The sequence below is a fragment of the Micrasema longulum genome, unplaced genomic scaffold (genome assembly GCF_059751315.1).
Source record: "Micrasema longulum isolate JH-2025_06_02 unplaced genomic scaffold, ASM5975131v1 h1tg000087l, whole genome shotgun sequence".
NCBI classification, from domain to species: Eukaryota; Metazoa; Arthropoda; class Insecta; order Trichoptera; family Brachycentridae; genus Micrasema; species Micrasema longulum.
The window spans coordinates 821,558-846,417 of record NW_028277293.1 but is presented as its reverse complement, the minus strand read 5'-3'; the positions used below and the strand labels follow the sequence as shown (position 1 = coordinate 846,417).

At 31.8% G+C, this 24,860-nt stretch overlaps 1 protein-coding gene across 1 annotated transcript in view; it reads left to right on the top strand.

Moving 5' to 3' along the window:
• Positions 1-4,395: 4,395 nt before the first annotated feature.
• na (sodium leak channel non-selective protein na) overlaps positions 4,396-24,860 on the top strand; it is a 66,244-nt gene continuing 45,779 nt past the window's right edge. Inside the window, exons 1-8 of the mRNA XM_088234682.1 lie at positions 4,396-4,497; positions 18,640-18,825; positions 19,140-19,363; positions 20,623-20,751; positions 22,085-22,230; positions 22,837-22,945; positions 23,558-23,757; positions 24,307-24,467. Of these exons, the coding sequence (XP_088090808.1) occupies positions 4,396-4,497; positions 18,640-18,825; positions 19,140-19,363; positions 20,623-20,751; positions 22,085-22,230; positions 22,837-22,945; positions 23,558-23,757; positions 24,307-24,467 (1,257 nt within the window). The remainder of the gene's footprint in view (positions 4,498-18,639; positions 18,826-19,139; positions 19,364-20,622; positions 20,752-22,084; positions 22,231-22,836; positions 22,946-23,557; positions 23,758-24,306; positions 24,468-24,860) is intronic.

Below are 24,860 nucleotides of genomic sequence, written 5' to 3'. Positions count from 1 at the left end.
CAGTGGTAGGCGAACGCGCCAACCACTACAGAACGAGGTGGACTTCTCTCCGTTTTCCTTATTTAGGATTTTTACCTGAAAGCAGCCGTCGAGTCTAAAACACTCGTCCAGGGTTCCGGCTCTATTCCACGCATAGAACTATATTCTTCATCTGCCTGGGCCCCGATTACAATGGGATGTTAACAGAGTTGTCTTCAAATCTCTATAAAGAAAAACCGATATTTGTGTACGAAAATGAGTATATTTGTAAAAACATTTAAAGTATCTTTGTCGGTAATGTATAATTGAACATTTTTAGAAGAAAAAATTGTATGCATATTCTCCTTTTTATACAGAAAACTTAGCATTAGCAAATATCAGATTTTTTTCTTTCTTTGTTACTACACGCACGTAAACATTATTCTCTACCGTCAGTTACAAATACAAAAGTTACTAGATACTCCACTCTGATGCTGCAAAAAAATAAAAAAATAAATACAACCTTCGGTCAAAGAGGATTGCCCTACTACTCGGTTAAAGTGTACAATCTACTTCCATTATCCATAAGAACAATTAGTAAGTTCTCACAATATAAAATTGCTATTAAAAAATGGATAGTGGAGGTGGGTTGCGCACGGATCGATGAGTGGATCAAATCAAATAGGTAAAATGTGTGTACTGTTTATGAAATTTTTTCTATTGGTCTATATAAATTGGTTATGTTTTTTATGATTATTTATTTTTTTGTTGTTTATTATGTTCATATAATTAGATTAATTGGATTAATTACGTTTTTTTTATTGTTATTATTATGCTAACTTTGTTAAATATCTAATCTTAGGCATGTTTCACATTTTGTAAAATGTTTCCCTCGGTACGGGACACCCCAGTGAGGGAACATTATTATGTATAAAAAAAAGAATACAAACAATGTAAAAGTATAAATAAATAAAATATTGTTGATAAAAATGTTGATTAAATCATTTTCAGGTGTACACAGATTTTCATAATTGATCAGTCAACTTTCAATGTCTATCGGTATCGAGACGCACCAGTCTCTTCGTCAGGACACTCACTACGTCAACACGCAAATGCTAAAATACACTTTCACTTTTACCATCATCGCGGTATGCATGAAATTTACGAATAAATTACCTGCAGATTTATAGGGGATGCAAACACCACCGCGTCCGAGCATAAATAATCTTACCTTGTTTATATGAAAAAAGATAAACTTTTAAGTCTCAATAATACGTTTTTCTTTTATATTATTTTATGAGAGAAATCCCAATTCCTGTTATATTAAAAAATGAAAGGTCTTTTCCCAGAATTCAGAATTCCCTCCGCCTATGCTAAAACCTCATTTAAAATCAACCCGAAATCTAGTGATGTGCTCAACGATCACTACCGAATCCTCTAATATCAATTCGAATATTTTCATAACCGTATTCGATTATATTCGAAATTGTTATAACGAATCAATAAAAGATGATACTGTCCTATGTCCGGGTGGATGAAGAATACAGTTCTGTGTGTGTGTGTGTGTGAAATATAACCAGAATCATGTACGAGTGTTCTCACTTAAAAACAGAAAAGAGGTGACGATGATAGAATAAAATATTTCTTTCCACATGGCTGTCAACCAGAAATGGAGCTGGGCTGGTTACATAGCCAGAATCACAGACCCCAGGTGGACAGAGAAGTCCTGGAATATCGATCCAGAACAGGCAGAAGACGTGTCGGCAGGCCTCAGGCAAGGTGGTCTGATGACATAAGATGGGTTGCGGAATGGGGTTGGATGCGGTTGGCTTAAGATTGGGATGTGTGGAGGTTTAAGAGAGAGGCATTCACCATTATACAATAGAGAGCTGATGATACGAGTAATAATAGGTTTAGTAAAAACTGTTATCTGTCTATCAATATCGGGTTGAATCGGGTTGTGGTCCTGTGGCTAGTGTCTCAGACTCACGGACCAAAAGTCTGTGGTTCAAATCCCACTCTACCCTAACTTGATTCCCATTTTTTAATAGTGAGTTATTTACAACTCGTTGAAAATGGCCCTAAAAATTAAATATTTGGGTAAATCATAAGAAAGCAAATATCTCTTTTTTTTTTTTTTAAATATATATATAAATGAATCGCCGTGTTGTGTCTCGCAAAAACTCGAAAATGGCTTGACAGATTTACGTGCGGTTTTTTGCAAAATTTTCTAATTCGCGTTCTCAAGGTTTACAAACAATAACATCTTCAATATGTTGTGTAGAAAAAATGTAACAAGCATACATGTGTTTTTATCGATTTTCCAGGGTTGCATTCGACTGAAATGTATACTTTGAAAAATTTTAAGGATGTTGTTTTTTTTTTTTTAATTTCAAAAAAGTTTATATTTTAACGTTTACAATCAAAAAATATTTCTAATGGTTGCCAAATTAAATCATTTCCTTACACTTTCTTAATTTCTACATATTAAGTTATTTTTAGTAATGCCTTAATAATTTTCTGGCTTTTGATTCATTTTTGAAAAACGGATTCTTACATGAAATGCACCACTGTTTGTTAGTAGACCAGAGTTTGACAGTTGCAAAAAGAATTTTATATTTAAAAAAAAATTATTGATGTTTTGGAATTCAACCTTAGAGTATATGTATATACTCTAAGTATTCAACCATAAACAAGTACCTATGTACATACTTTAATTCATTATTTGAATATGAATAATTTTTAGTTTTGGAACTCAATCATACACAAGTATCTAGGTACCTACTTATCAATGAAAAGTCTTTTTTCTTCTATCCGGACAGTTTTTGCACGCTTTTACTATACAATCAGGTATTTTTCTTTTCAGTAGTGATTTTCGCACGATTTAGATTTGAGCACGACGAAGCCACTTAGCCAACCACATGAAGAGGTAAACCGAAAAACTTACCCTTATTACGAATAAATAAATACTTGTAATAATTTTAGAGGGTTTAGTGTAAATCGTGTTCTGAATTTTCTTTATTATCCGTATTCCTGTATTTTCTCCCTGGATTATGGCACTAGAGTAGTTATTTTTGCACGATTTTGATTTTAACTCGACGAAGACTCTTAACCAATCACACGAGGAGATAAAACGAAAAACTAACCCTTATTATACAGAGAGCTCTAAAAAGTCCAAAATAAATAACATGTGTCCTTATTTACGAAAAAACGTTTGCTGGACCAGCTTATAGCAGGCAAGCCAATGTTCGGGAGTATAAATAATTTTTAGTTTTGGGATTCAACCATAAACAAGTACATAGGTGCCTACCTTAATTCAATATTTGAATATCTATAGTTTTTAGTTTTGGAAGTACCTTATTATCAATGAAAAGTCTTTTGATATAAATTATCAATATACATAAGCCATAAAAACAATAGTAAATAATGACGAATAAGTCACTCATACACATTATGATATATACATAGTAAGAGAGGAAGAGTCTTAAACTGGTAATCCCAGCATGGAAAAAGTCCACCTCCCTCGGTAGGCTGTTTAACAGACCAATTATTCTCACATATAATTTTATGCGCTCTAAAACGTTTCGACTATCTGCTGTTTACTATGTGTTGAGACATTTCCATATCGAATCGCGCTACAATGAAGAATGGAACGAAAGAATGCTTGCAAACTACTGTTAAACCTTTAAAGAGACAAGGCTACAAAGAGATTTTAAAAGGAATCGGCCGATGCTCCGTGTTGACATTTAAATAATCATAATAGAATGATATCGCGTGGATAATTATAATGACATATTTTGTACTCATATGTAGGTACAAATTAATTATCATTTTTTGTAGATTACCAATAAAAAAATCACGGGTCGCCCCATTACTGTTATGTAATTCATCACTATAATTGAGTTAAGGTCTGTTGTGGTGCAAAAAAACCTTACGTGATTGGAAAATTTTGGAAAGATTTAGAATTAGTGGTAAAATTCTATAACAATCACCTTCTTTTGTTTATATAACGTTTATTTTGTATGGCGTGTTATTATTCGAACATTTCTATCAATCGGTTACGCATGTCTGCGCGTCACTACCGAAATCTCTCCGTAGCGCGTCGCATCCCTTTTGTCCGGCGCCCGCGCACAGTGACGTCATGGCCCATCCCTTTTCGACCACATTCGTACCTACATTATTTAATAACTTTCGTTCTGCATGCAGATTGGAATAACGCTACACGCATTGATTGCGTACGGCGTCCGCCATAATACTCAGTTCCAACAATCTCATAACTCTAAAAAATATTCGGGAAAATGATATCCCTCGATTCGCTTTTAATTCAGCATTTTTTTATGGCGGGATCCATTCATCACCGTAATAGGTTGTTTGATTCATATTAGCTGATTTAAAAATAACTAAGCGAGATGTAATAGGGTGATATTATTTGTCGAAATGTTGGGTCGAAAGCAGAGTCTAAAGGGTGAGCCAGTCTTGGCTGACTATGGCCCCGAAGAATCACTCAATGAAAGTGCCGATATTGAATGGGTCAACAAGGTATGTAAAATTTCTTTTATCTTTAAAAAAAACTCGCGAATTTAATTAGATTAATTTATTGTGCTACGCACACGGTGCTATTTTTTAAAACATTTTTTAGTTGCATTTTTTTGTTTGTTTTTAAATTAATATCATATTTATGTGTGAAACGATACGTAATACAAATTTGTAAAAAATATCTATAGGTTTCTTAAAAAAATAATAGAACAAAAATAACTGTTTAAATGTTAGGTGAATGATTAATGTAAAGTGATAAATTAATGATAGCGTCACGAACTCGCGGATCAAATTTCTAAGATCCGGATTTTTTTATTATTTAAAAATAAAGATGCTAAACTAAACTAAAGGAAAAATATATTTTTTTAGTTCCCTGTTAGATTTTGCTTAGTATTGAAAATGTCCTTTTAATTTTATAAAACCATTTCTTGTTTTGGAAAACTTTGACCTTTGGGCGTCGCGTTGTAAAACATCTACATAGAATAATGTTTTTATAAGAAAACCTTCATCCGATTAAATTTCTTATATTTTATTCATTTGCCTTTCGGTACAATCGTATTTTCAAATTGGCGGGATTATTATAAAATCTCATTTTCTCCACCTAAACCAATAAAATAAATGTGTTAGTAATACATATCTGAGTGAAAAAAGAAAACAATATTAAATAGTTGCTAAAATAGAACGAGCAATAAATGTATTTGTTTATTATGGTTTACAAACAATAAATAATTCATTGGAATATAATAATCGCAATTTAAGATTGTATTTTTGTATATTAAACTGGGCCCGTATTCAATGGGCAGTTAACAATTTTCTTGAATTTTATCTACAAAGTAAAATTAAGTTTTCGAAGAAAAATATAAAATGCGTACAATTTTTGTACATAAATATCGGTTTTATTATTACATAAAAATACATATATCTCAAAGGGCATCTAGACAACAGGCTTAATAGGATATAAATCTATGAAATATTTCGCAGCGGTCTCCTGCAATGGTCTCTTCCCTTGGACAAAATCACTCACACTCCGCCTGAAAATGGCTTTCGTTTTGGAGAACTTCACATGTTCATCCAGGACATTGAATACTCTTGGGGCCACAAAAAAAAGCAAACGTCGTACGGGCTTTTGGAATTAAATAATCAAAATTACAGGAAGAGAGGAGTGTTTTAGGATAAACAAAGTTGTTGTAGAAACATATTTGGTAGTGGATGGGAGATGATTCCACAGTCGAACCGCATGTAAACTATACGAGTTTGAAACTGCAGCCACGTGTCTGTTCAAGTCGATACAAAATTCATGAATTCCTTTATAAGTTACCAAGTTAAAAATCTTTTCAGCTTGAGATGCAACAATGGTTCCTAGATTAATTTTGTTGTCTTGTCATAAGGTAAAAGTAGTCGTAGTTAGAACTTCTGTCTAAAATGCCTGAGCTCCTGGGCTCGATTCCTGGTGGGGTGGACGTGAAATATCAGTTTTAAAGGTAGTTCTACACTGAAATATTTCATTATTTCTGGACTGCCACTTGATCACCTTATCTTCCGTTTAACAAATACTATCCAGGGTACCAATGCAGTGCCCTATGCCCCACTGGGTTCAGATAGGAAAATTATGATTATGATAGTCTCGGTAAAAAAATTCAATTTTTGAAAAGAAATAATTATAAAATATCTTAAAATCTGCTTCAATACATATACGCGCGTACAATAAGGAAGTTCGGTGCTACGGGAAATTGGATAAAAATACGTTTTCTAAATTTGGTTTAAAGAAGTTTCTTGAAAATGAACGAAAAAATTCTTAAAAATCAACCAATAATATAGTGTTAAGATAGGTTTCTGGTTTCCGGAAAGTCAACACACCAACCGGTAGAACTCTCCGAATAGAACTTGTGATGTCACAGGCGGAGTCATTTCAAAATTACGTTATTAATTCATTTAAACATAATGGCGCTGTTAATACAATACAAAAAATATTTGGCTTTGTATATTATGTTGACAGATTAAAAAAAAAAAAAAAATTACTGAACTTCCTCATTGAGTGTATATATATATATATATATATATATATATACATATATTCTATTTATAATCATTTTACATGTACATCTGTTTGTATTCTAAATAAATAACAATTTGTAAAAGACCCACGACGTGAATCAGTTGATCACCCTTCATATCCCTTGCATTAATCGTATACGTACGTATTGTATTGAAATTCTCGGAAAATTAATTAACGTAGGTAATCAATTGGAAACCGACTCGACAAGGGGAAACAAACGTCAATTCATAAACCCAATATACCTACAGTTTAATATCGAATTTAAAAACTGAAATGTCGAATTCTTCCAAATTAAAAAAAAAACTATTATAATGACGACATACGAGTGAAAATTAATTTTTGTAATGTACCTTTAACTCAATTTTGAAATTAAGTTGTTGTTTTAAATTTGGTGGCTTCCAAAAAGTGTTTCAACACTTTCTTTTTTGGTTTTGTAATCATTTTAGCGAATTTATTTATTCATTTTGCATTACAGTCGAACTCCAACTATCCGAACTCCGACTATCCGAATCACTTTTAGAATTTCTAGAAGAAAAAAGACACATACGTTCTGCGATTCACAAAATAATGATTATGTCTCCGCGCGCTATTGTCCTTCCCTCCGCGAATTGTCCTCCCTTCCTCCACTGTTCGTTTTGATTAGTCAGTCAGTGTGTCGTTGGCCTGAATTAATTAATTTAATTAAAACCTTTTTTCTTTAAATACCGTTTTTTCTTCCATTTTCAACATACTCGTACATGAGGTCATGAATCAAAATATACATTTTTTTCGGAGAAAAAAACTATTATCCGAATATGGTCCGGTTCCAATTGATTCGGATAATTGGAGTTCTACTGTTTATTTAATATGAAACATTACAAATGGTATGTTTTTCACATTTTTAAAAATTTATTTTAAACTGGGGTAATTCGTGCCGAGGACAATTTATTTATTCATTCAAAATTACACTCATTTAAATAGAAGAAAATTTATTAAGACTTTTTACGCTGTGCCCGTGTCAAGCCATAAAAAATAGCAGTAAAAAATACATAGTAAAATGAATTAGATTAAAATATATAATGACATGTGATGCAATGTAATAAAAATCCAGAAAAAAAATATAAGTAATAAATAATCAAATTCCAAAAAATACAATTCATAGACATAAATATTAAAATGTTAATTAAAAATTATACAAATTTAGATTTATACATAATCCAATATACAAAATAACAGTTTCATTTAAATCAACAAAATAATAGTATCATTGAAATCAGTAGAAAAAGAATATATATATATATATATAAAAACATAATTGAAATAATAATTGAGATATGATTTCTTTAAACTCACTTTACAGTGTAGTGAGAAATAGGAGTAGTAAATAATATACCAGTGCTAAATTAAGTAATAGAAAAATACATAATAAAAAAACATAAAAATACATAATGAAAAAAACATAAAAATACACAATCAAAAAATACATAATGAAAAAAAAACAAAATATGTATAATAAAAGTAAAACTATGTAAGGAACGCAGATTTGTCAATTTTTGCTAATTTTTAATCTCGAACATTAAAAAATTGACAACCTCGTCCCTGTCGATGTGCAGCTAATTGATCCAATCCTACCTTCATGTTGCAAAAAATTATCAAGATACGCTGTAGTAGTAGTAGGAGAATATTAGTAGTATATCGTCGTTGCGCCTGCAAAATCCGTCAAACGTTTTTTTTGCAAATTTCGGTTTTTTCCGCCCTGCCATGTAACAAGAAGAGACGGATCGGCCTATGAAACCCTTTTTTTGATTTTAAAGCTAGTTTAGAAAAATGCAAAATAAGCTATGTGTTTTCGCTTGAAAAATGGCTTTCAAAATACACTATGAAGACTCCGTTCACATATCGCATTTTTAACTAAAGGGGAAAACTTACTATTGCGCCCGTTAATGGCACATAACGGAGTTTGCACCTACTCTTCCCTCAGAACGCTCTTTTTGCCAGTCTTGTTGTGACTTGTGACTCGCAGCACATACAATAAAATATATTTAAGCTATTAGGAATGGTGTAATTAATTAGTTTTTACTTTAAAAGCCCGGTAAGTAATATAACAGTTTTTTTTTTCTTTCAACTATCTCATATTAAAGACATTACAATAACCTTTTAGAACTTTTAAAAATGTATTTTATAATGTTTACCTAAGAAAACTTGTGTTTTTATAGTATGATGTGCATTTATACATGAATAAATAACTTTTGCAGATATATTATGTGGTAATAATAACTTTAACTTTTGGCTTAAACCATGGATAGGTGCATATAAAATTGCGGATTTTATTTATTATCATATAACTAGAAAATAATAATTGGCTGTTAGGTACAATATTTACCTTAAAAAACTGTGGAAGTTACGTTTATTATTTGTAAATTTTGTTAAGCTATCGAATACAATTTTTCGTCTAGCTCAAACATTTTTTAAACAACTGAAATATTATGTACATACCAATCATTAAATGATTTTTAATGGTATTCTTAATTATTTTACATTTTCCTTGATTTTGTTTTAAATGATGTGCCTGATCATAAACTTATAAGTATTTTAATACTTTTTTTGTATTTGGGGCATTTGTAATTGACAATTATGTATCCATTAGTTTGAAGCTTATAAATGAACTAATAGTTTGTTGTTTTGGTTACAATAGGTAACATACCTGTCTGCACCTAAATTTAGATCCTCTAGAGCTCAGCAATTAGTGAACACGGTTCTGAACGATCATCATCATGCTGAACTCCAAGAAAATCAAGCAAACAGCATTAGTCACACCACAACTGTTGATACACAACAATCACTTATTGATACGAGTATACTAATCCCCCTTAGCATTAATACTACCAATTTTACTGATTTCCATGATGTCGAAAATATGAATCCGAACGTGTCACATAATTAACACAATAATTAAATAGTTTTGGAGAAAAACTCGGAGAATTCATTTCCGATTGTATTCTCGTCTATGAATACTGATGTGATGTCGATGGTACAAAACTTATTCTCAACCCTGAAAAGAGACTGTTTAAAAGCTTCAAATTCAGATGAGAAAAGTAGTGCAGATAAACTGGGAACATGTAATTATAGGTTTATATTGAACCACGAAACGGAACAGTTTGAAGGCGCTGATTCTAACTGCAACTCCGACATTGATCTGTTGACTAAATGAACCAAACACAGAGGATAAGCGAAAAGTGAATAAAATATTAAGAGTCCTGGGAAAAAAATTAAACGGTATTAAAACAGTTAATGGGCATACAATTTTCGTCAAAAGAGCGCAAAGAAAAATAAGAGAAACATCGTGCAATTATCATGGTTTAAATATAATATCTAATAGATATTTTCTATGCGGGTTAGTTACTGAGCAAGCTCGCCAAAATGTGTTCAAATATTTCTGGAGCTTGTCAACCTTGAGAAGCTAAAAATCCCATATTTTTGGGCTCGTGAATATCAGAAAAATAATCAAGAGGCGACAACAATCAAATGATATCAGTGCTTTGAAACGCCAAATTGGAGTCGGCTGCTTCTTACCCACGTTCAATGGTAAAAAAGTAAGAGTATGCGGAGATTTTTTTAATACTACTCTGGACATCACGAAAGATACATTTACCCAATTAATATCATCTAAACAGATAGATAACGGTCATTAGACTCAAACAGCTATAATACGAAATAGTCCTAGCACTTTTTAATCCGAGTCTGTGAAACAGTGGTTAGATCCACAGACTAAAGATATAATACTGAAAGTTAGATCTTTCAATTGCCTAAAGTTTTGAGCCATTATTGCCACTTAACTAGTTCGACAACATACATGGAGGATAAATTTAAATCGTAATCAGAAATGCTTACAGTTTATACGTTCTGGTGTGCAGAGAAAGGCAAAACTCCCCTCCAAATCTTTTCGTGGTTTAAATATCAATATTTAAACCACGCAAAGATCAATGCGACATATTATGTGTATCCTACAAGAAAGAAAAATTAAGAATCACTTCAATATCAACTATCAATATCAACTTCACTCAAGTAAGATAAATGAGGCAAGAGATGCAAAGAAGCTGGCTATTGCATCTTGCACTGACCATCATTTAGTTGCAACAATGGATCTTTAGAGCACACAGCTTTGTCCAAAACGTTTAGTTTCTGCTCAATATTATTACCTTACATAATTTTACAATCTATGAAAATAATACGATATATTTATGTTTTTCCGTACGTTTGGCGTGAAGGTAATAGAGGTGTTACAGCGAATGAGTTTATTTATTGCATCATAGACTTTATAGAAGGAGAAATTCATAAGGGATTTACAACAATCACTTATCGGACGGCTGCGCTCACCAAAACAAAAATAAAGTCCTCTGCAGTTCTCTGGCAGACGCAGTGCGTTGGTGCAACTTATTTTAGAAAAGGGGCACACGACGATTGAGGTAGATAGCGTCCATTCGACCTTAGAAAAACAGTGTACTCCTCTTCATATTACGTTGACCGCATAAAAGCTAGACCATCCAAACCGTACATTATTAAGCATAAAGATTATAACTTTTCAAGGCTTACGACACACTCTCCACTAATTACAGCACAATTCGACCAGGCAAAAAAGTTGGAGATCCTACTGTAACACAGATTAGAGGGTTGCTGTACAACTACGAGGAAATTATTGATAACTGAACACTACTGCCCCAAAGAAGGAGGCAAGATTTAAATGCAATACCGCTACCATTGTACACAGGGCCGAAAAAAATTGACAAGTCTATGTTTGAACAATTACAATCTTTAAAATTATATAGGTATGCATCGAGACTATCTATCACTTCTTTAACGATAATCTCAAATACTGATTTTTTAAATTATGGTTACTATCTTTGTATTTCAAAGATCTCAACAGTTTTAAGAAAAATTTTGATTTTACTAGTGGGAAGTCGTAATTATTGTTTATTAAAATACTGCATTGAGAGGTTAATTTATTTTATCAAAATGTTAACATCATTATGACGGTATTAATTATTATGAATGTATAAGAATAATGTTTTATTTGTAGTTTCTATTTTGTTTTTTACTTTCAACATGTTTATAATTTATTTATTTTTGTGGCTGCTTTTTTTTTGGTGATTAGTTACTTGAACATCATATATAAAACATTTTGTTTGATTATTTATCTATCTATCTTATTCTGCAAATGTTTATTTCTCTTTTACTCTATAACAATTTAGTTAGGTATATCAACATTTGGCTGGTGAAGATAAAGGTTTGTTCAAAACAGACTATTGGCTTGGTTAAATATGTCTTACGCATAAGTTCAAAATATAATTTAACAATAAAAAAAAACAATCATTACCCATTTGTAAAACCCGCTATGTCGAAAATACGCGTTCATTAAAATCCGCTATGTGCTGCCTCTACTATAAAACGGATTTTAAGACTCAAATTAAACCAGATATGTGCCTTTCAGACACAAAAATATTCACTAAGGCTTCAATATTAAAATATCATTTTATAAAACATCATTATGCTAAATCCGACGTAAGGCTCTAATTTTTTGTTTATTTGCTTTTTAAGAAATGCGAGACACCGTTGAGTAAATCAGTTTTTTCCTTCTCCTGAAAAGTTGTGTTTTTTTACATAGCGGATTTTGCAGGCGCAGCGACGATATGATTCATTGAATCTATTATAAACTACAATAATATTATTACTACGTATACAATATACACGAATCTAATGCCAAGCTGTCTTGTCCTGCAAATATTCTTCGACTATATGGTAGCTCTTTCCAAACAGCTGCAATTGGTCTACTAATTCAGTGCCCTATGCATCATTATGTGCGGAAAGGGAATGATGATGATGATTATAGTTCAGCAGATATTAAAAATTGGTTTTGGCGAATGGCACAATCCATTTTACTTGTCTCCACTGTTAATATTTTTATTGCTTTTTAAATCTAATCAATCCAATCCATTTAATCCCCGACTTCGGCAATAATCGAACCGGAGAAGAACGAATGGTAGGCGGACGCGCCAACTACCACACTACGAGGCCAACCTATCGCCACTCGGTTTCTCCTTTCAAGATTTTTACCTGAAAGTTACTATCAGGCGACAAGACTTTTTTTGTACTCTTCCGTTTTCAGCGTTGTTAAATTTAAAGAAAATTTTATCAGACGGTAAAATAAGTCAACATCATTCTAAAATTGTGTACAGCTTATTCGGTATCGGTACGCATATTTGATTACATCATTATTTCGATATTTGTATTACGTAAGAGTAATTTTACGTACCGTAATCTGTCGAACATTTAATAATAATGATGAATAGAAACCCCCAGCATAAGTTCTTAGAATTTGTGTCTGTCTCTATTGATGTTAATTTAATTAAAACAGAAGATATTGATACCTAGTTTCTCAGTATAATAACTAAGAATCTGTAATTAAGGAGAAAGGCTTTGAATACAGCTATATCATATTGAATACATATTTGGTATTAACAAGGCTAGAACTGTGATACTAATTTTTCAGAATTTAACTGAAAATAAATTGGGCAAAATAAAATTAGGATTTCTGAAAAAACTTTTTAACTGTTGCAACAAACATATTTTCGATCAAATTATACAATTTAATTAAGTGTCTATATTTTTTTTTTTATAAATATTTTAAGCATTATGCTTTACATCACAAAATGAACCTTATCCTCGGGGGACCACTAGTTAAACCTGAGGATATTAAAGAGCTCGCCCCCTACCTGATAGCCCGATACTTTACGGATCTGGGCTTGGAGGGGGAGATTTAGCAAAATGTAAGGGAGATTTAGCAACGTGTGGAGGTAAAACATGATTATTTTGAAGCATGCCCTAAATACATATCAACCATAATAAAATCATATAAAAACGTAGAAATAAAATATTTTTTACCATTTTGGCCTGATCCACTGAACCCACCTCTATTTTTCATTTCTTAAGAGGAAACGCGGTCTGACTTTTATTCATATAAACGAATTCCCGTATTTTATATTCACCGTTATATCGTTTTGCCTTTTTGGTAAATTATTATTATTATATTAATTTTAAGCGAGCAGCTTACTGTACCCAAAAACACCAAAATCGTTTTTTTTCAAAATTGTGGACTGGCTGCTATCTGCATAACTATGTTCAATTATTGCATAAATTACAGCTGTGAATAGTTCAATATAGGTTGAGCATCATTTTCGGCAAAGTTTCTTGAAAACATACGAAAAAAATCATTAAAAAAACTACTTTGAACCATGTCACTAGTTCATATGAATCAATCATCATAAGACAGTTTTAAAAGATTTCCGGAACTGACCGAGAGGAAACGGAAGAGAACTTAAGGCGTCTCACGCGAAGTAATTTCAAAAATACAAAATTTAAAAAAATTACGGTGCTGTATATTACGATACATAAAAAATAAAAATAAAATTTTTGACTTAGCTTAATATTCTTTTAACAAATAATAATAAAAATATTTTTAAAAAAACAATGAACTTCCTCACTGCAATTCGGATTTTACGTGTTCAGGCGTCAATCGTTCCTACCGTCGCGTCACCTCACGTCGCGTCACCTCACGTCGCGTCACCTCACGTCGCGTCACTTCACGTCGCGTCACTTCACGTCGCGTCACCTCACGTCGCGTCGCCAGTCCAAGTTTTCTGAAAATCTGAAATCGGGGTCTAAAACATACTGATGGATTCGGTACAGTTGGCTAGACAAGATTCGTATGAAAATAAATCTAAATAAATAAAAATAAATAAATGTTCATTTTCCATTTAGCATTTATCCCCGTCCTCGTCCCTCTGTATTTACTACAAATATACTTATATTTTATTATTATTGATTTTTCTTTGGGTTATCATCATAATTGAAAATTATGTATTTATTTCTCTGTGGCCCGGCGGGTGAAGAATACTGTGTTATGTGTGTGAAACATGATAAAAACTTTACGTTTTCGGAATAATTTAAATAATTATTAAAAATACATAATTCCAAACCCACACAATAAAGCGATGCTGCACAAATTTGAGACCATAACTATAGCAACATTATTTCAAACTATAAAAATCAGGAGTGGTATTCTGAATCTTAGAAAGTGGTTACTTTGAAGATTTTTCTTTTTCTTTTCGAAAGCATGCCATACAAATAAATCAGTAAATAAACGTTAGATTAAACAATATTTTGTGTTTATTATAAATTTAACTTATTAAAATAAGGAAATTCAGTGTCTTTTTTTTATTTGTTGAAATACTTTTAAACTTGGCCAAAAAAAAATTTTTTTTTACTTATCTTATTATCAGTGCTATGATTTTTTAATGTTTACATTTCCGAAATAACTCCGCGTGTGACGTCAGAAGTTGTTCTCTGTTAGTTCTTCCCATTGCTTCGCTAACGTTAAGCCAGCCGGATGCCATATGAACCAGTGACGTCAATCAAAGTAGTGCGTTTTTATTAAGATATTTTTTTTTCGTACATTTTCAAGAAACTTAGGCTAACAATTGAATGCTCTAATTTTTACCACGCGAAATAAAACATTTTTTGTATCCAATTTCCCGTAGGGCTGAAGTTCCTCATTACTCTTCGACCGGCAGATTACGCCTCTAAAATTTAGACTAAACTTAAGATAGGTACATATTATGAAGTACTAATATAAATACAACGTAATGTGGTAAAATTTGTTCTAATATGGATCTAATGATTTAAAAACAATAAATTGAACAGGAAAGTTAATTATAACCTCAGAATAATAATGCGCCAAGCTATAGAGGAGCCCAAACGTAGGTAAACCATTCTATGACTACAGTTCACAGCAAAACAACGGGCCGTACTCAGGTCGAGAATTGCCAAATGGATATTAATTTGCATTTTAAATACTTTTAAATATGTAACTGTGTATTTACCTTCTCTATCCGATCTTCTAGTCCTATTTAAAATTCTCAACTCACTATTTGACGCGCCTGAACTACTGAGCTCAATAAAGTTGAATATCTCAACTAGAAACCTCAGACAAAACTGACTCTTTCATACCAATAACCATAGAATTAACTATGGTTTTCATTCCCCTATGCCTAGAAATCTTAGGTCTGCCAACAAACATACCAGTCTTGATTTCTTTGATAACAAGTTGTCTTCTTTCAAGCGATCACTGAATCAAATTCAATTATAAACACCTCTCTCCCGCTTCCACTCCCACAAAGTCTATTATATACCATTGAGTCTTTCTACTTTTTTTATAATAATTTTATATGTTTTAATATGTCCTTAAAAATGCCCATTGGGCGTATATATATAAATAAATAAAATAAAATAAATTATTGCAGGGTTATTCCAATTTATTTTTCTATAATTCGCCTATATTTATTTTATATTTTTATCAAGTGTTACTGTGAAAAATAAAACACAGTAGCACTTGATAAAAATATTTACAAAAAATGAAAAATAAAATGCAGAAACCATAGAATTTTAATAGTCCAGAAACCGCTTCAAAACTACTGATAAATTAGTAGTTTTACGTTTTGGCCATTAGTTACTGTGTAGACGTCGCTTAGTACGCAACTGCCGATTTAAATTCAATTTTGCCGAGTTGTGTCGTTTTCAAGTGTCAAAATACTACTGGGATTAAAAGGGAATAGTGGGATCACATTTCATGTGTACGTAACGAATTCACAAATAATATTATTTAAGAATTAGATTATTTTACCGTCTCTCAGATTGTTAAATAAAACAAGGCGGACATTTTGTTAGTATTGCCAGGGTAGTCGAATTGTTTACCCGGCTTTCTATTAATAAGCCTAAGTATAATATTGAACTGTATTAATTTTACTTAATTACGAAATGATTTTTTTTTTTTTTTTGAAGTTTGCCTAATAAAAGTAGCTGTTGTTTACAGCCAGCAAAATATTTTTTGTGGTAAAACATAACAACATAATTCAAAATTATCATATATTTGTGCTATGATACTATTTTGTTCGTGGTTTGGCAACATTTCGTGGTTACATGAAATGAAACGGGATTTTCGGTCACACGTTGACATGTTTATTTAGATATTTGTACTTAATGTCAAGAATACTGTCTGTCCTTTTTTGTACTTATCCTGTCTTCGTGTTTCCTACTATTTTAACCAGATTTTGTTTCCCGTAAAGTTATTATATTTACAGTCCGCATTACGCTATGGATTCTACAGCTCGTAAGTAATGCAAACTGCAATAGTCAAATAAATAAATAACATTTGGACACTCAAAATATTGTATTTATGTATTTTAATTTATAGTGCATAACTTCGGGCAATCGATGTGACTCCCGCCACCGGCAGAATAAGAGTATTTAATAATAAGTGAATTTAACTAGGACTTTTTTAATTTAACCAGATAATTGCTTACAAGGGAAGGGAGAATAATATCACCATCATTCCCTTTCCTCACCTAATGGTGCATAGGGCACTGCATTGGTACACCAATCGCTGCGTATTTTGATATTTTTTTTGTTAAATGAAGGTAAGATGATCAGTCATACGCTTCAGGAACCAGTCCAGGAACTATGAAATATTATATCGTAAAAACACCCTTTTAAATAAATATTTTATATCATCCTTGTCGGGAATCGAACTTGTGGGCAAACGCGCCGACCGCTGAGTGCTAGATCACGTTATATCCGGCGCTGCTCTCGGGGGATTTAATCAAAACATATTGATATTGACACATGTTGTGGTTCCTCGGTAATGTCGTGGACTCATGAACCGGAGGTCTAAGATTAAAATCTTGCTCTACCTTTTTGAATAAGACTGCAAATATTTCTAATGAATAATGACTTTATCAACCCCTCTCGACAGACGGACGGAATAAATCTGGGCAATCACTTCATTGACCAACAATAATAATAATAATAATCATTGTTTATTAACAAAAATAACAATACTTTATCTACTACATAAACACGTAGGTAATAGATTTCTCTGGATCATGTCAAGTCTGCCTAACTAGGTACAACCTGTTTTAAGGCAGACATTTTTATGCAAAAAGAAACAATAACATTCCTACCTACTAGTTAATAACATTCCTACCTACAGTTATACAATGTTAATTTATTAGGAATTTATTTTGAGTAAATTTTTCGATTTTTCTCGACGAATAAATGATGTTTTTCTTATATTTCCCATATATTTTGAATGCTCAACTTACGAGATAAATTTACTTTGCTTTTTGCCAAAGCAAACTATCATATTGCAATTTAGCTTGAGGAGGTTGCTCTCGTTCAATCCTTGAACCAGTAAAAATAGCACAAAAATGGATTATGAAGATCATTCTCAAAAAACCCTCGAGGTATTCAACGGAAGATCTATTCGCTGAGTTAAAGATATTGGATGTAAGACAATTGTTTGTAAGGTGCCTACTACTTAAATTTTATGATAAATTAAGTGAGGTCAAAAGAACCCAACAGAATATAAACACTCGTTCAGCAACGCAAATTAACTGTATTGTCCCATTTGTATCAACCGCCTTTGGAAAAAAGCAATTCAATGTAATAGCTCCAAAAATATTTTATGATTTATTGCCAAATATAAAAGACTCAAAGTGTAAAACAAATTTTAAAATAAATATAACTGCACATATAAATAGTGTAGCGAGAGATTTTTTTGAAAAATATATGTAAATCAATAAACGTAGTACTTTATATAATTGGTACACATATTATTTATAGTTTTATGTATTTCATTGCTTTATATTTGTTTTATTATATATTATTCTATATTATTTATGTTTAAGTAACATGTATTCTTGGCACATATATATACTTTATATTTGTATAATAATGATTTTTAATTTCTTACATTTCATTAGCTAGGCATTTATAATAAAGTAGTTTTAGTTTTATTTTTTATGTTATTGTTTTATTATTACGCTCTAAATATAAAAAATCTCCATCTTAGAACAGGCTGTGCCATGTTAGATGGAGACTATCATAAACAGAGAACACTCTGTTTTCATTTTACATTAATTGGTTTTATATAGATTCCCTGTTATTGAGTATGTATATTTTTTTTGCAATAAATTTATAAATAAACAAATAAATTTCAGCTATGGGTCCGAAGACTCATGCGGTTTTGTGCTCTCGTCAGTTTGATGTCCGTCTCCATGAATACCCCAAAGACCTTTGAGAAACTCCCTCCGTTGCAATACTTTACATTCTCCTGTGACGTTGTAGTTACATTCCTCTTTACAGCGGAGATGATTGCTAAAATGCATATACGGGGAATTCTCAAGGTACATTATGTACGAATATCCATATTGTATTTTGTCAAATATTTAATTTAAAAACGAAGCTTGAATTCACTAAACAAAGTCATATTGCATATTAAAATTTTGAGAAAAGTTGCATTGCAAGTTACTGAAAAATATTATATATCTATCTATGTCGAGGCAAAAGGTGTCGTCTGGAAATCACATTATTTTTATTGCAACGTAAACTTTCACCTGTGAAACATTACTGAATTGGTCTTCAGCAGATATTTTCAGACACAAGTTTTGCCTTGACATGGGTTTAGGCTGCAACCACTACACATGTGCATTTCTTTCAGGGCGAAGTCCCATATCTGAAAGACCATTGGTGTCAGTTTGACGCTTCTATGGTGTTCTTTCTTTGGGTGTCTGTAATACTTCAGATGTTTGAGATGCCGGGTGTTGTACCACGTTTTAGTTATCTTAGTATTTTGAGAGCCCCACGACCGCTTATAATGATCAGATTCCTAAGGGTTTTCCTCAAATTCTCTATGCCCAAATCACGCATCAACCAAATATTCAAGTAAGTTATTTGTCGAAACAACCAGACATTGTAATATAGAGCCTTTTAAATATTGTACAGGTAAACGTCGTTTTACGTCGGGGTTTCGTTCCGAGAGACACCCGTAAAAAATTCGGCGTAAAATGAACACAAATATAATGAAATATATAAGGTTAGGTTCTGTGTCAAAATTCTAAAAACAATCTAACAAGTTTTTTTTAAATACACATCCTTTATATATATTCAAAATAAATTATAAATAAATTTATTTAATAAATACTGTTTAAATTTGTTTACAAAATACAGTTTAAATTTGTTTACAAAATAAATAATAATCTAACTCACCAGTTCGTCGCTCCTAAATTAAATTCTCACACTTTTTTTAAAAAAGCATCCTCTTTTATTTGCTTTGATTGTTGCTTCCTTTCTTGCAGAATCATAGCATAAACTACAAATATTTTAACATTATTTTACTTTTAATAATAATAAAGTTAAAATGTAATCATACCTTTTTTTTCAAAACAAATCGAAAACTTACTCAGAAACAATTTCACACACACAATTGGCTGATCGTATACACGGTAATATAATAAAACAACGTGTAAAAGTGTGTCTGCTATTAGAATCGCGGCGTAGTAAATCGGCGTTAATCGAACCGGCGTAAAACGACGTTTACCTTTACTCATAATTAACTAAAAACTCTCTAACTATTTCCACATTTTGTATTTTGGTCAGATTTTTGGTATTGATTTACATATTGATTATAACACTAATTTAGTGTTATAATAAATAAATTATCATAAGAGCTTAAGAGGAAATGTGGATGTTTAAACATAGGCAGAATGGTGAATGTTACACAGTGCTTAAAGTGGTCACTTAAACCAGCCAACGACAAGTCATACGCTCTGTAAATGCCTAGACTTCCATATTCCCTTCTCAAAAATGTTTTACCCTCTGTTGTGAAAAAATAAATTATGAATAACTCCCTAGGGAGGAAATCCAGCCAGTCTGCAAGCATTTGGACAAACTCAAAACATTGTTGTATTAAATTAAACTTATACTCGTTAATGGGGGAAAAACCTGAATATCTTTATTTATTAGGATAATACACATTGTGACATTTATCCAATTTTTAGTTCTTTTCTCTGTTCTACAGTAATAAGTTCACTCGTCATTTGATTGGCTGGATGATACTGTTTTTACCAATAAGTAATTCAATTTTCTTCTCGTAATTTTTAGCTATTATTATATTTAGGTACATGTATTATTTTCTCTTACAGGCGTTCAAGCCAGCAGATCTACAATGTAACCCTTTTTTTCTTATTCTTCATGTCTCTGTACAGTTTGTTAGGAGTGCAATTTTTCGGAGAGTTAAAAAATCATTGTGTTTTAAATACAACAAATCCAGAGTAAGTTATTAAGGATTATTTTTGTACATTTAAAAAAAAATTCCAGGTATTTTTAGATAAATAATATTAGATTTTTCCCTGAAGAGTTTTGGAGAAATATTGTGTAAAGCAGTGGTTCTTAACCGGTGAACCGTGAAAAAAATGATAAAATCAGAATATTCCGCAAAATAGTGACAATCGAATAAGTCTTTTGCGAAATAATCTCTAGTTTCGAAAACATTAACATTACATTAAGTTGTAAATATATCAAATTTCATCAGATTGATATTCGAATTGACTATCAAATGAATTGTTTTCCACATCAAATAAACTCCATTGTGTTAGGGATAATAGGAGAATATAACTTTTTTTACATATTTATAATAATAAAGGTCTATGAAATATTGTCCAGTAAAAAAACTTTTTTTTTCATACTTATTAGTGGCATAAAAAATATTTTTAAATTAGCAATTTTGAATTCCCGCAAAAACGGACATTCCATTGGCCACGCCCCTAATACGTCACGATTCATGTTTTTTTATTCCTGTGCATTCAAATTTGTTTAGAACAATGTCGCGAATCTTGACGTCATAACTATCGAGGCCAAACATGTTGCGTTTTTCTAGTTACATTTTTTTTTTAAATTTAAATTTATGTATAGAAACATTTCTTCACAATATCCATATCAAATTTGAAATTACAATAAATTATTCTGAATCCATTTCATATATTTTCATCGGTTTTTGTAGTATGCGATATTTCCCTATTTGAGTTACAGCTTTTTCCATATATGTATAGTATATATCTTTTCTTCAATACGTTTTTTATTTAGCTGTTATTGTATCTAATATATTACAATGCAATCACTTTGTTTTTTGTTGTTGTTAGTTTGTAATTAACCCTTAAGAGTGCATAGTATTTGCCGAAACTACTTGGTTATTAAATTATATAAAATAAAGTGGTAGGTACGTACAAAAAAAACAAAGTAATTTCATTGTAATATATTGGATAATAATGTTCTATAAATAAGTGCTGTGTTATTTTATCTGTTTAATTCATAATAAAAATGTCAGCATTCTTTTCTTTGTTTTCTGACCGCAATTTTCTTTGACTTGTGCACCGTCACTTCGAAAAGGTTAAGAACCACCGGTGTAAAGTGATCACTTAACCCTTTTAATCCCACAACATACAACATTTGAGTCGGGTTATGGTCATGTGGTAGTGTTATGGACTCTGTAGCAGTGAACTTAAGTTTTATCCTTCCTCTTCCATGGCTTGGAAAATGACCATCAAATATGAATATTTCTGAATATAAGGATGCAAAAATTTGTTTTTAAAAATTGATTGCTTTTAGCTACATAACAATAAATTCCATTGCCATTCCGGATACATTCTGTTCTCCGGAACCCGGGTCAGGTTATCAATGTCCTGCAGGAATGATTTGTATGAAACTACAACTCTCAAAGTATGTCATGGGCTTCAATGGCTTTGAAGAATTTAGTAAGTATAATAGAAATCTTTTGTTTTTTTTTCACTCTACCATCCAAAAAGCCCTATCGCTGTAGTAAATTACACCACAGAACACCCAGGTTTGAGATAAATCACAATTTCACATCGACATCGATAATAGGTCCATGCATTTGTAATATTGTTGTGATCTTACCGGAGAATTAAACTCGGTATCCTTCATGTGTGAGGCAAGCATCTCGGTCATTACTCTACAGGTGCTGCAAATTTAAAAACAAATGTATTGTGAAATGCTGAAGCCCCTTGAAACTTTTCTGAGAATTCATGCCTCAGAAAAAAATATCATAAAATATTTTTTTCCAATGACAATTTACCACTACAACATGCTTTTGGAACCTTAAAACATTTACAAAAGAGTTTCCAGCGATTGTAGAAATACCGGGGTGTAAAAATATAATGTGTGATGTAAATTAATTTTATAAAATAACAATTGATTTTCAAAATGACATCTATGTTTATTATATTCTGAAAAAAATATTCATCACTTCACATTAATAAGTATGTAACTTGTAGATATTTTATTAGAGTATTTTTTCTTTTGAATTGTTATAATAATCGTGTATTGATTTTTCTTTACAGCAACTAGCATATTCACAGTTTATCAAGCTGCATCTCAGGAAGGTTGGGTTTTTATTATGTACAGAGCCATTGACTCTCTTCCAGCATGGAGGGCTGCTTTATATTTTAGGTAAGATTACATATCTTATATAATTACCTTAGTAATGGTTAGGCAGAGTAAGAACTGGTATACTCCAGATTCTCAGAGTAAACCAAACTACTTTTATTTTGGATAAGTCGTGTGCGGTCCATATCCATAATATAAGATGAATTCTCCAACAGAGAAATGAAATGATCTCACCCTTTACATGCTGTTTCATTGACTATGAGAATGCATTTGATAGTCCACATCCACCCTCTCTGGAAAATTCTTGATGTGTACAGTATTCCTCCCAAGATTATTGCTGTTATAAAAGCACTACCCGTAGACAGCAATTGTCATGTGAAAATCGGCGGCTCTTTGACAGATTGGTTTGGGGTCTCCGCTAGAGTGGGGCAAGGGTGTGTCCTCGCACCGTTCTTATTCATCATATTGATGGATTTCATATTATGTCAAACAATGCCACCTAACAGAGGTATAGAAATGAACTTCCCCCAAAGTTGTGCAACTCGGGGTACTCTTTTCATGATAGAGTCATACGTTCAAAGCATTTTCTTCATACATCAAAATCATCCAGTCAACAATGTTAATTTGAGCTCTGTATAAAAATTGAATTTTTTACTTTAAAATTAAAATTTTCAGCACAATGATCTTCTTTTTGGCATGGCTGGTAAAAAATGTCTTCATTGCTGTAATCACGGAGACCTTCAACGAGATAAGAGTACAGTTTCAACAGATGTGGGGAGTTCGAGGACACATCCAAAATAGCACAGCTTCCCAAATTCTGACTGGAGATGATGCGGGATGGAGACTCGTAACTTTGGATGAAAACAAACATGGAGGTAAAATATCTGAAGTTTTTAGTATATTATATAATATGAATCAGCGAGTTCAAAACACATCGCTTTTGTAAAGAATATTCTGTCAATATTATACACAAAAACTGCTTAAACTTGGTACTCGCAAAAATTTACATTAAACCTTTAATGCACTCAATTTATCATTTTTATTGTCAAATAAATACTTTGTTAAATTATTTGGTTGAAACCAAATGGAGATAATCAACATTGCCCTAACAGGGTACCGCAGACTAAATGAACACATTGCTGAAATGGGCTTTCCTAAAAAAGATCACAACATTCCTTAGAAATGCATTTAAGAGAATATTAATCTTTCAGGCTTATTCAAAGCATCGGCCTGATGCAGTACCATACATTTTGCAGGTTTTCCACACATTTACTAGATGTTGACTGCGACTCTCCTATCTGGTGAGCCAGCAACTATTCTGCTAAGTGCTGTTAGTAACAAAAGTCAAAACTATATATTTCTGCCAATTAACAATATTTTTTACACATGTTTTTCTCGCAATGCATTAATTTATTTATCTCTAGGTCTTGCACCGGAATCTTGCCAACAAATTTTGAGGTCTGCGTATTTCCGTTTGCTTGTAATGACTATTATTCTGGCTAATGGAATCGTCACGGCAACTATGAACTTTAAACATGATGGAAGACCCAGAAGAGTATTCTACGAAAATTATTACTATGTTGAAGTAAGTAATTTATTGCTTCTTAAAAATACTTATTAATGAATCCAACACTGATAGTCTACCGTATACTGAAAACTCATACATTAGACAATGTTTAAAGTTTTAAAATTGCCCAAATTTATAGAAACATGTGTTTTTAAACACGTACCTATGAAAAAATTTACATATGAATACATAAACATGGAATTATATGGAGTAAAATATTTTTGGAAGGAGTGACGTGAAAACATCCACATAGTTACAAAGTTTGTTTATTTATACCAGGGGTGCGTTCAACGATCATGTGTATGCTATAAAAAATTGGAGGATACTAATTTTTTGTACATAAAAAAGTTTATATGTTAACGTTTACAATCAACATCATTTTTGGTGGATCCCAATCAGATTCATCCTTTA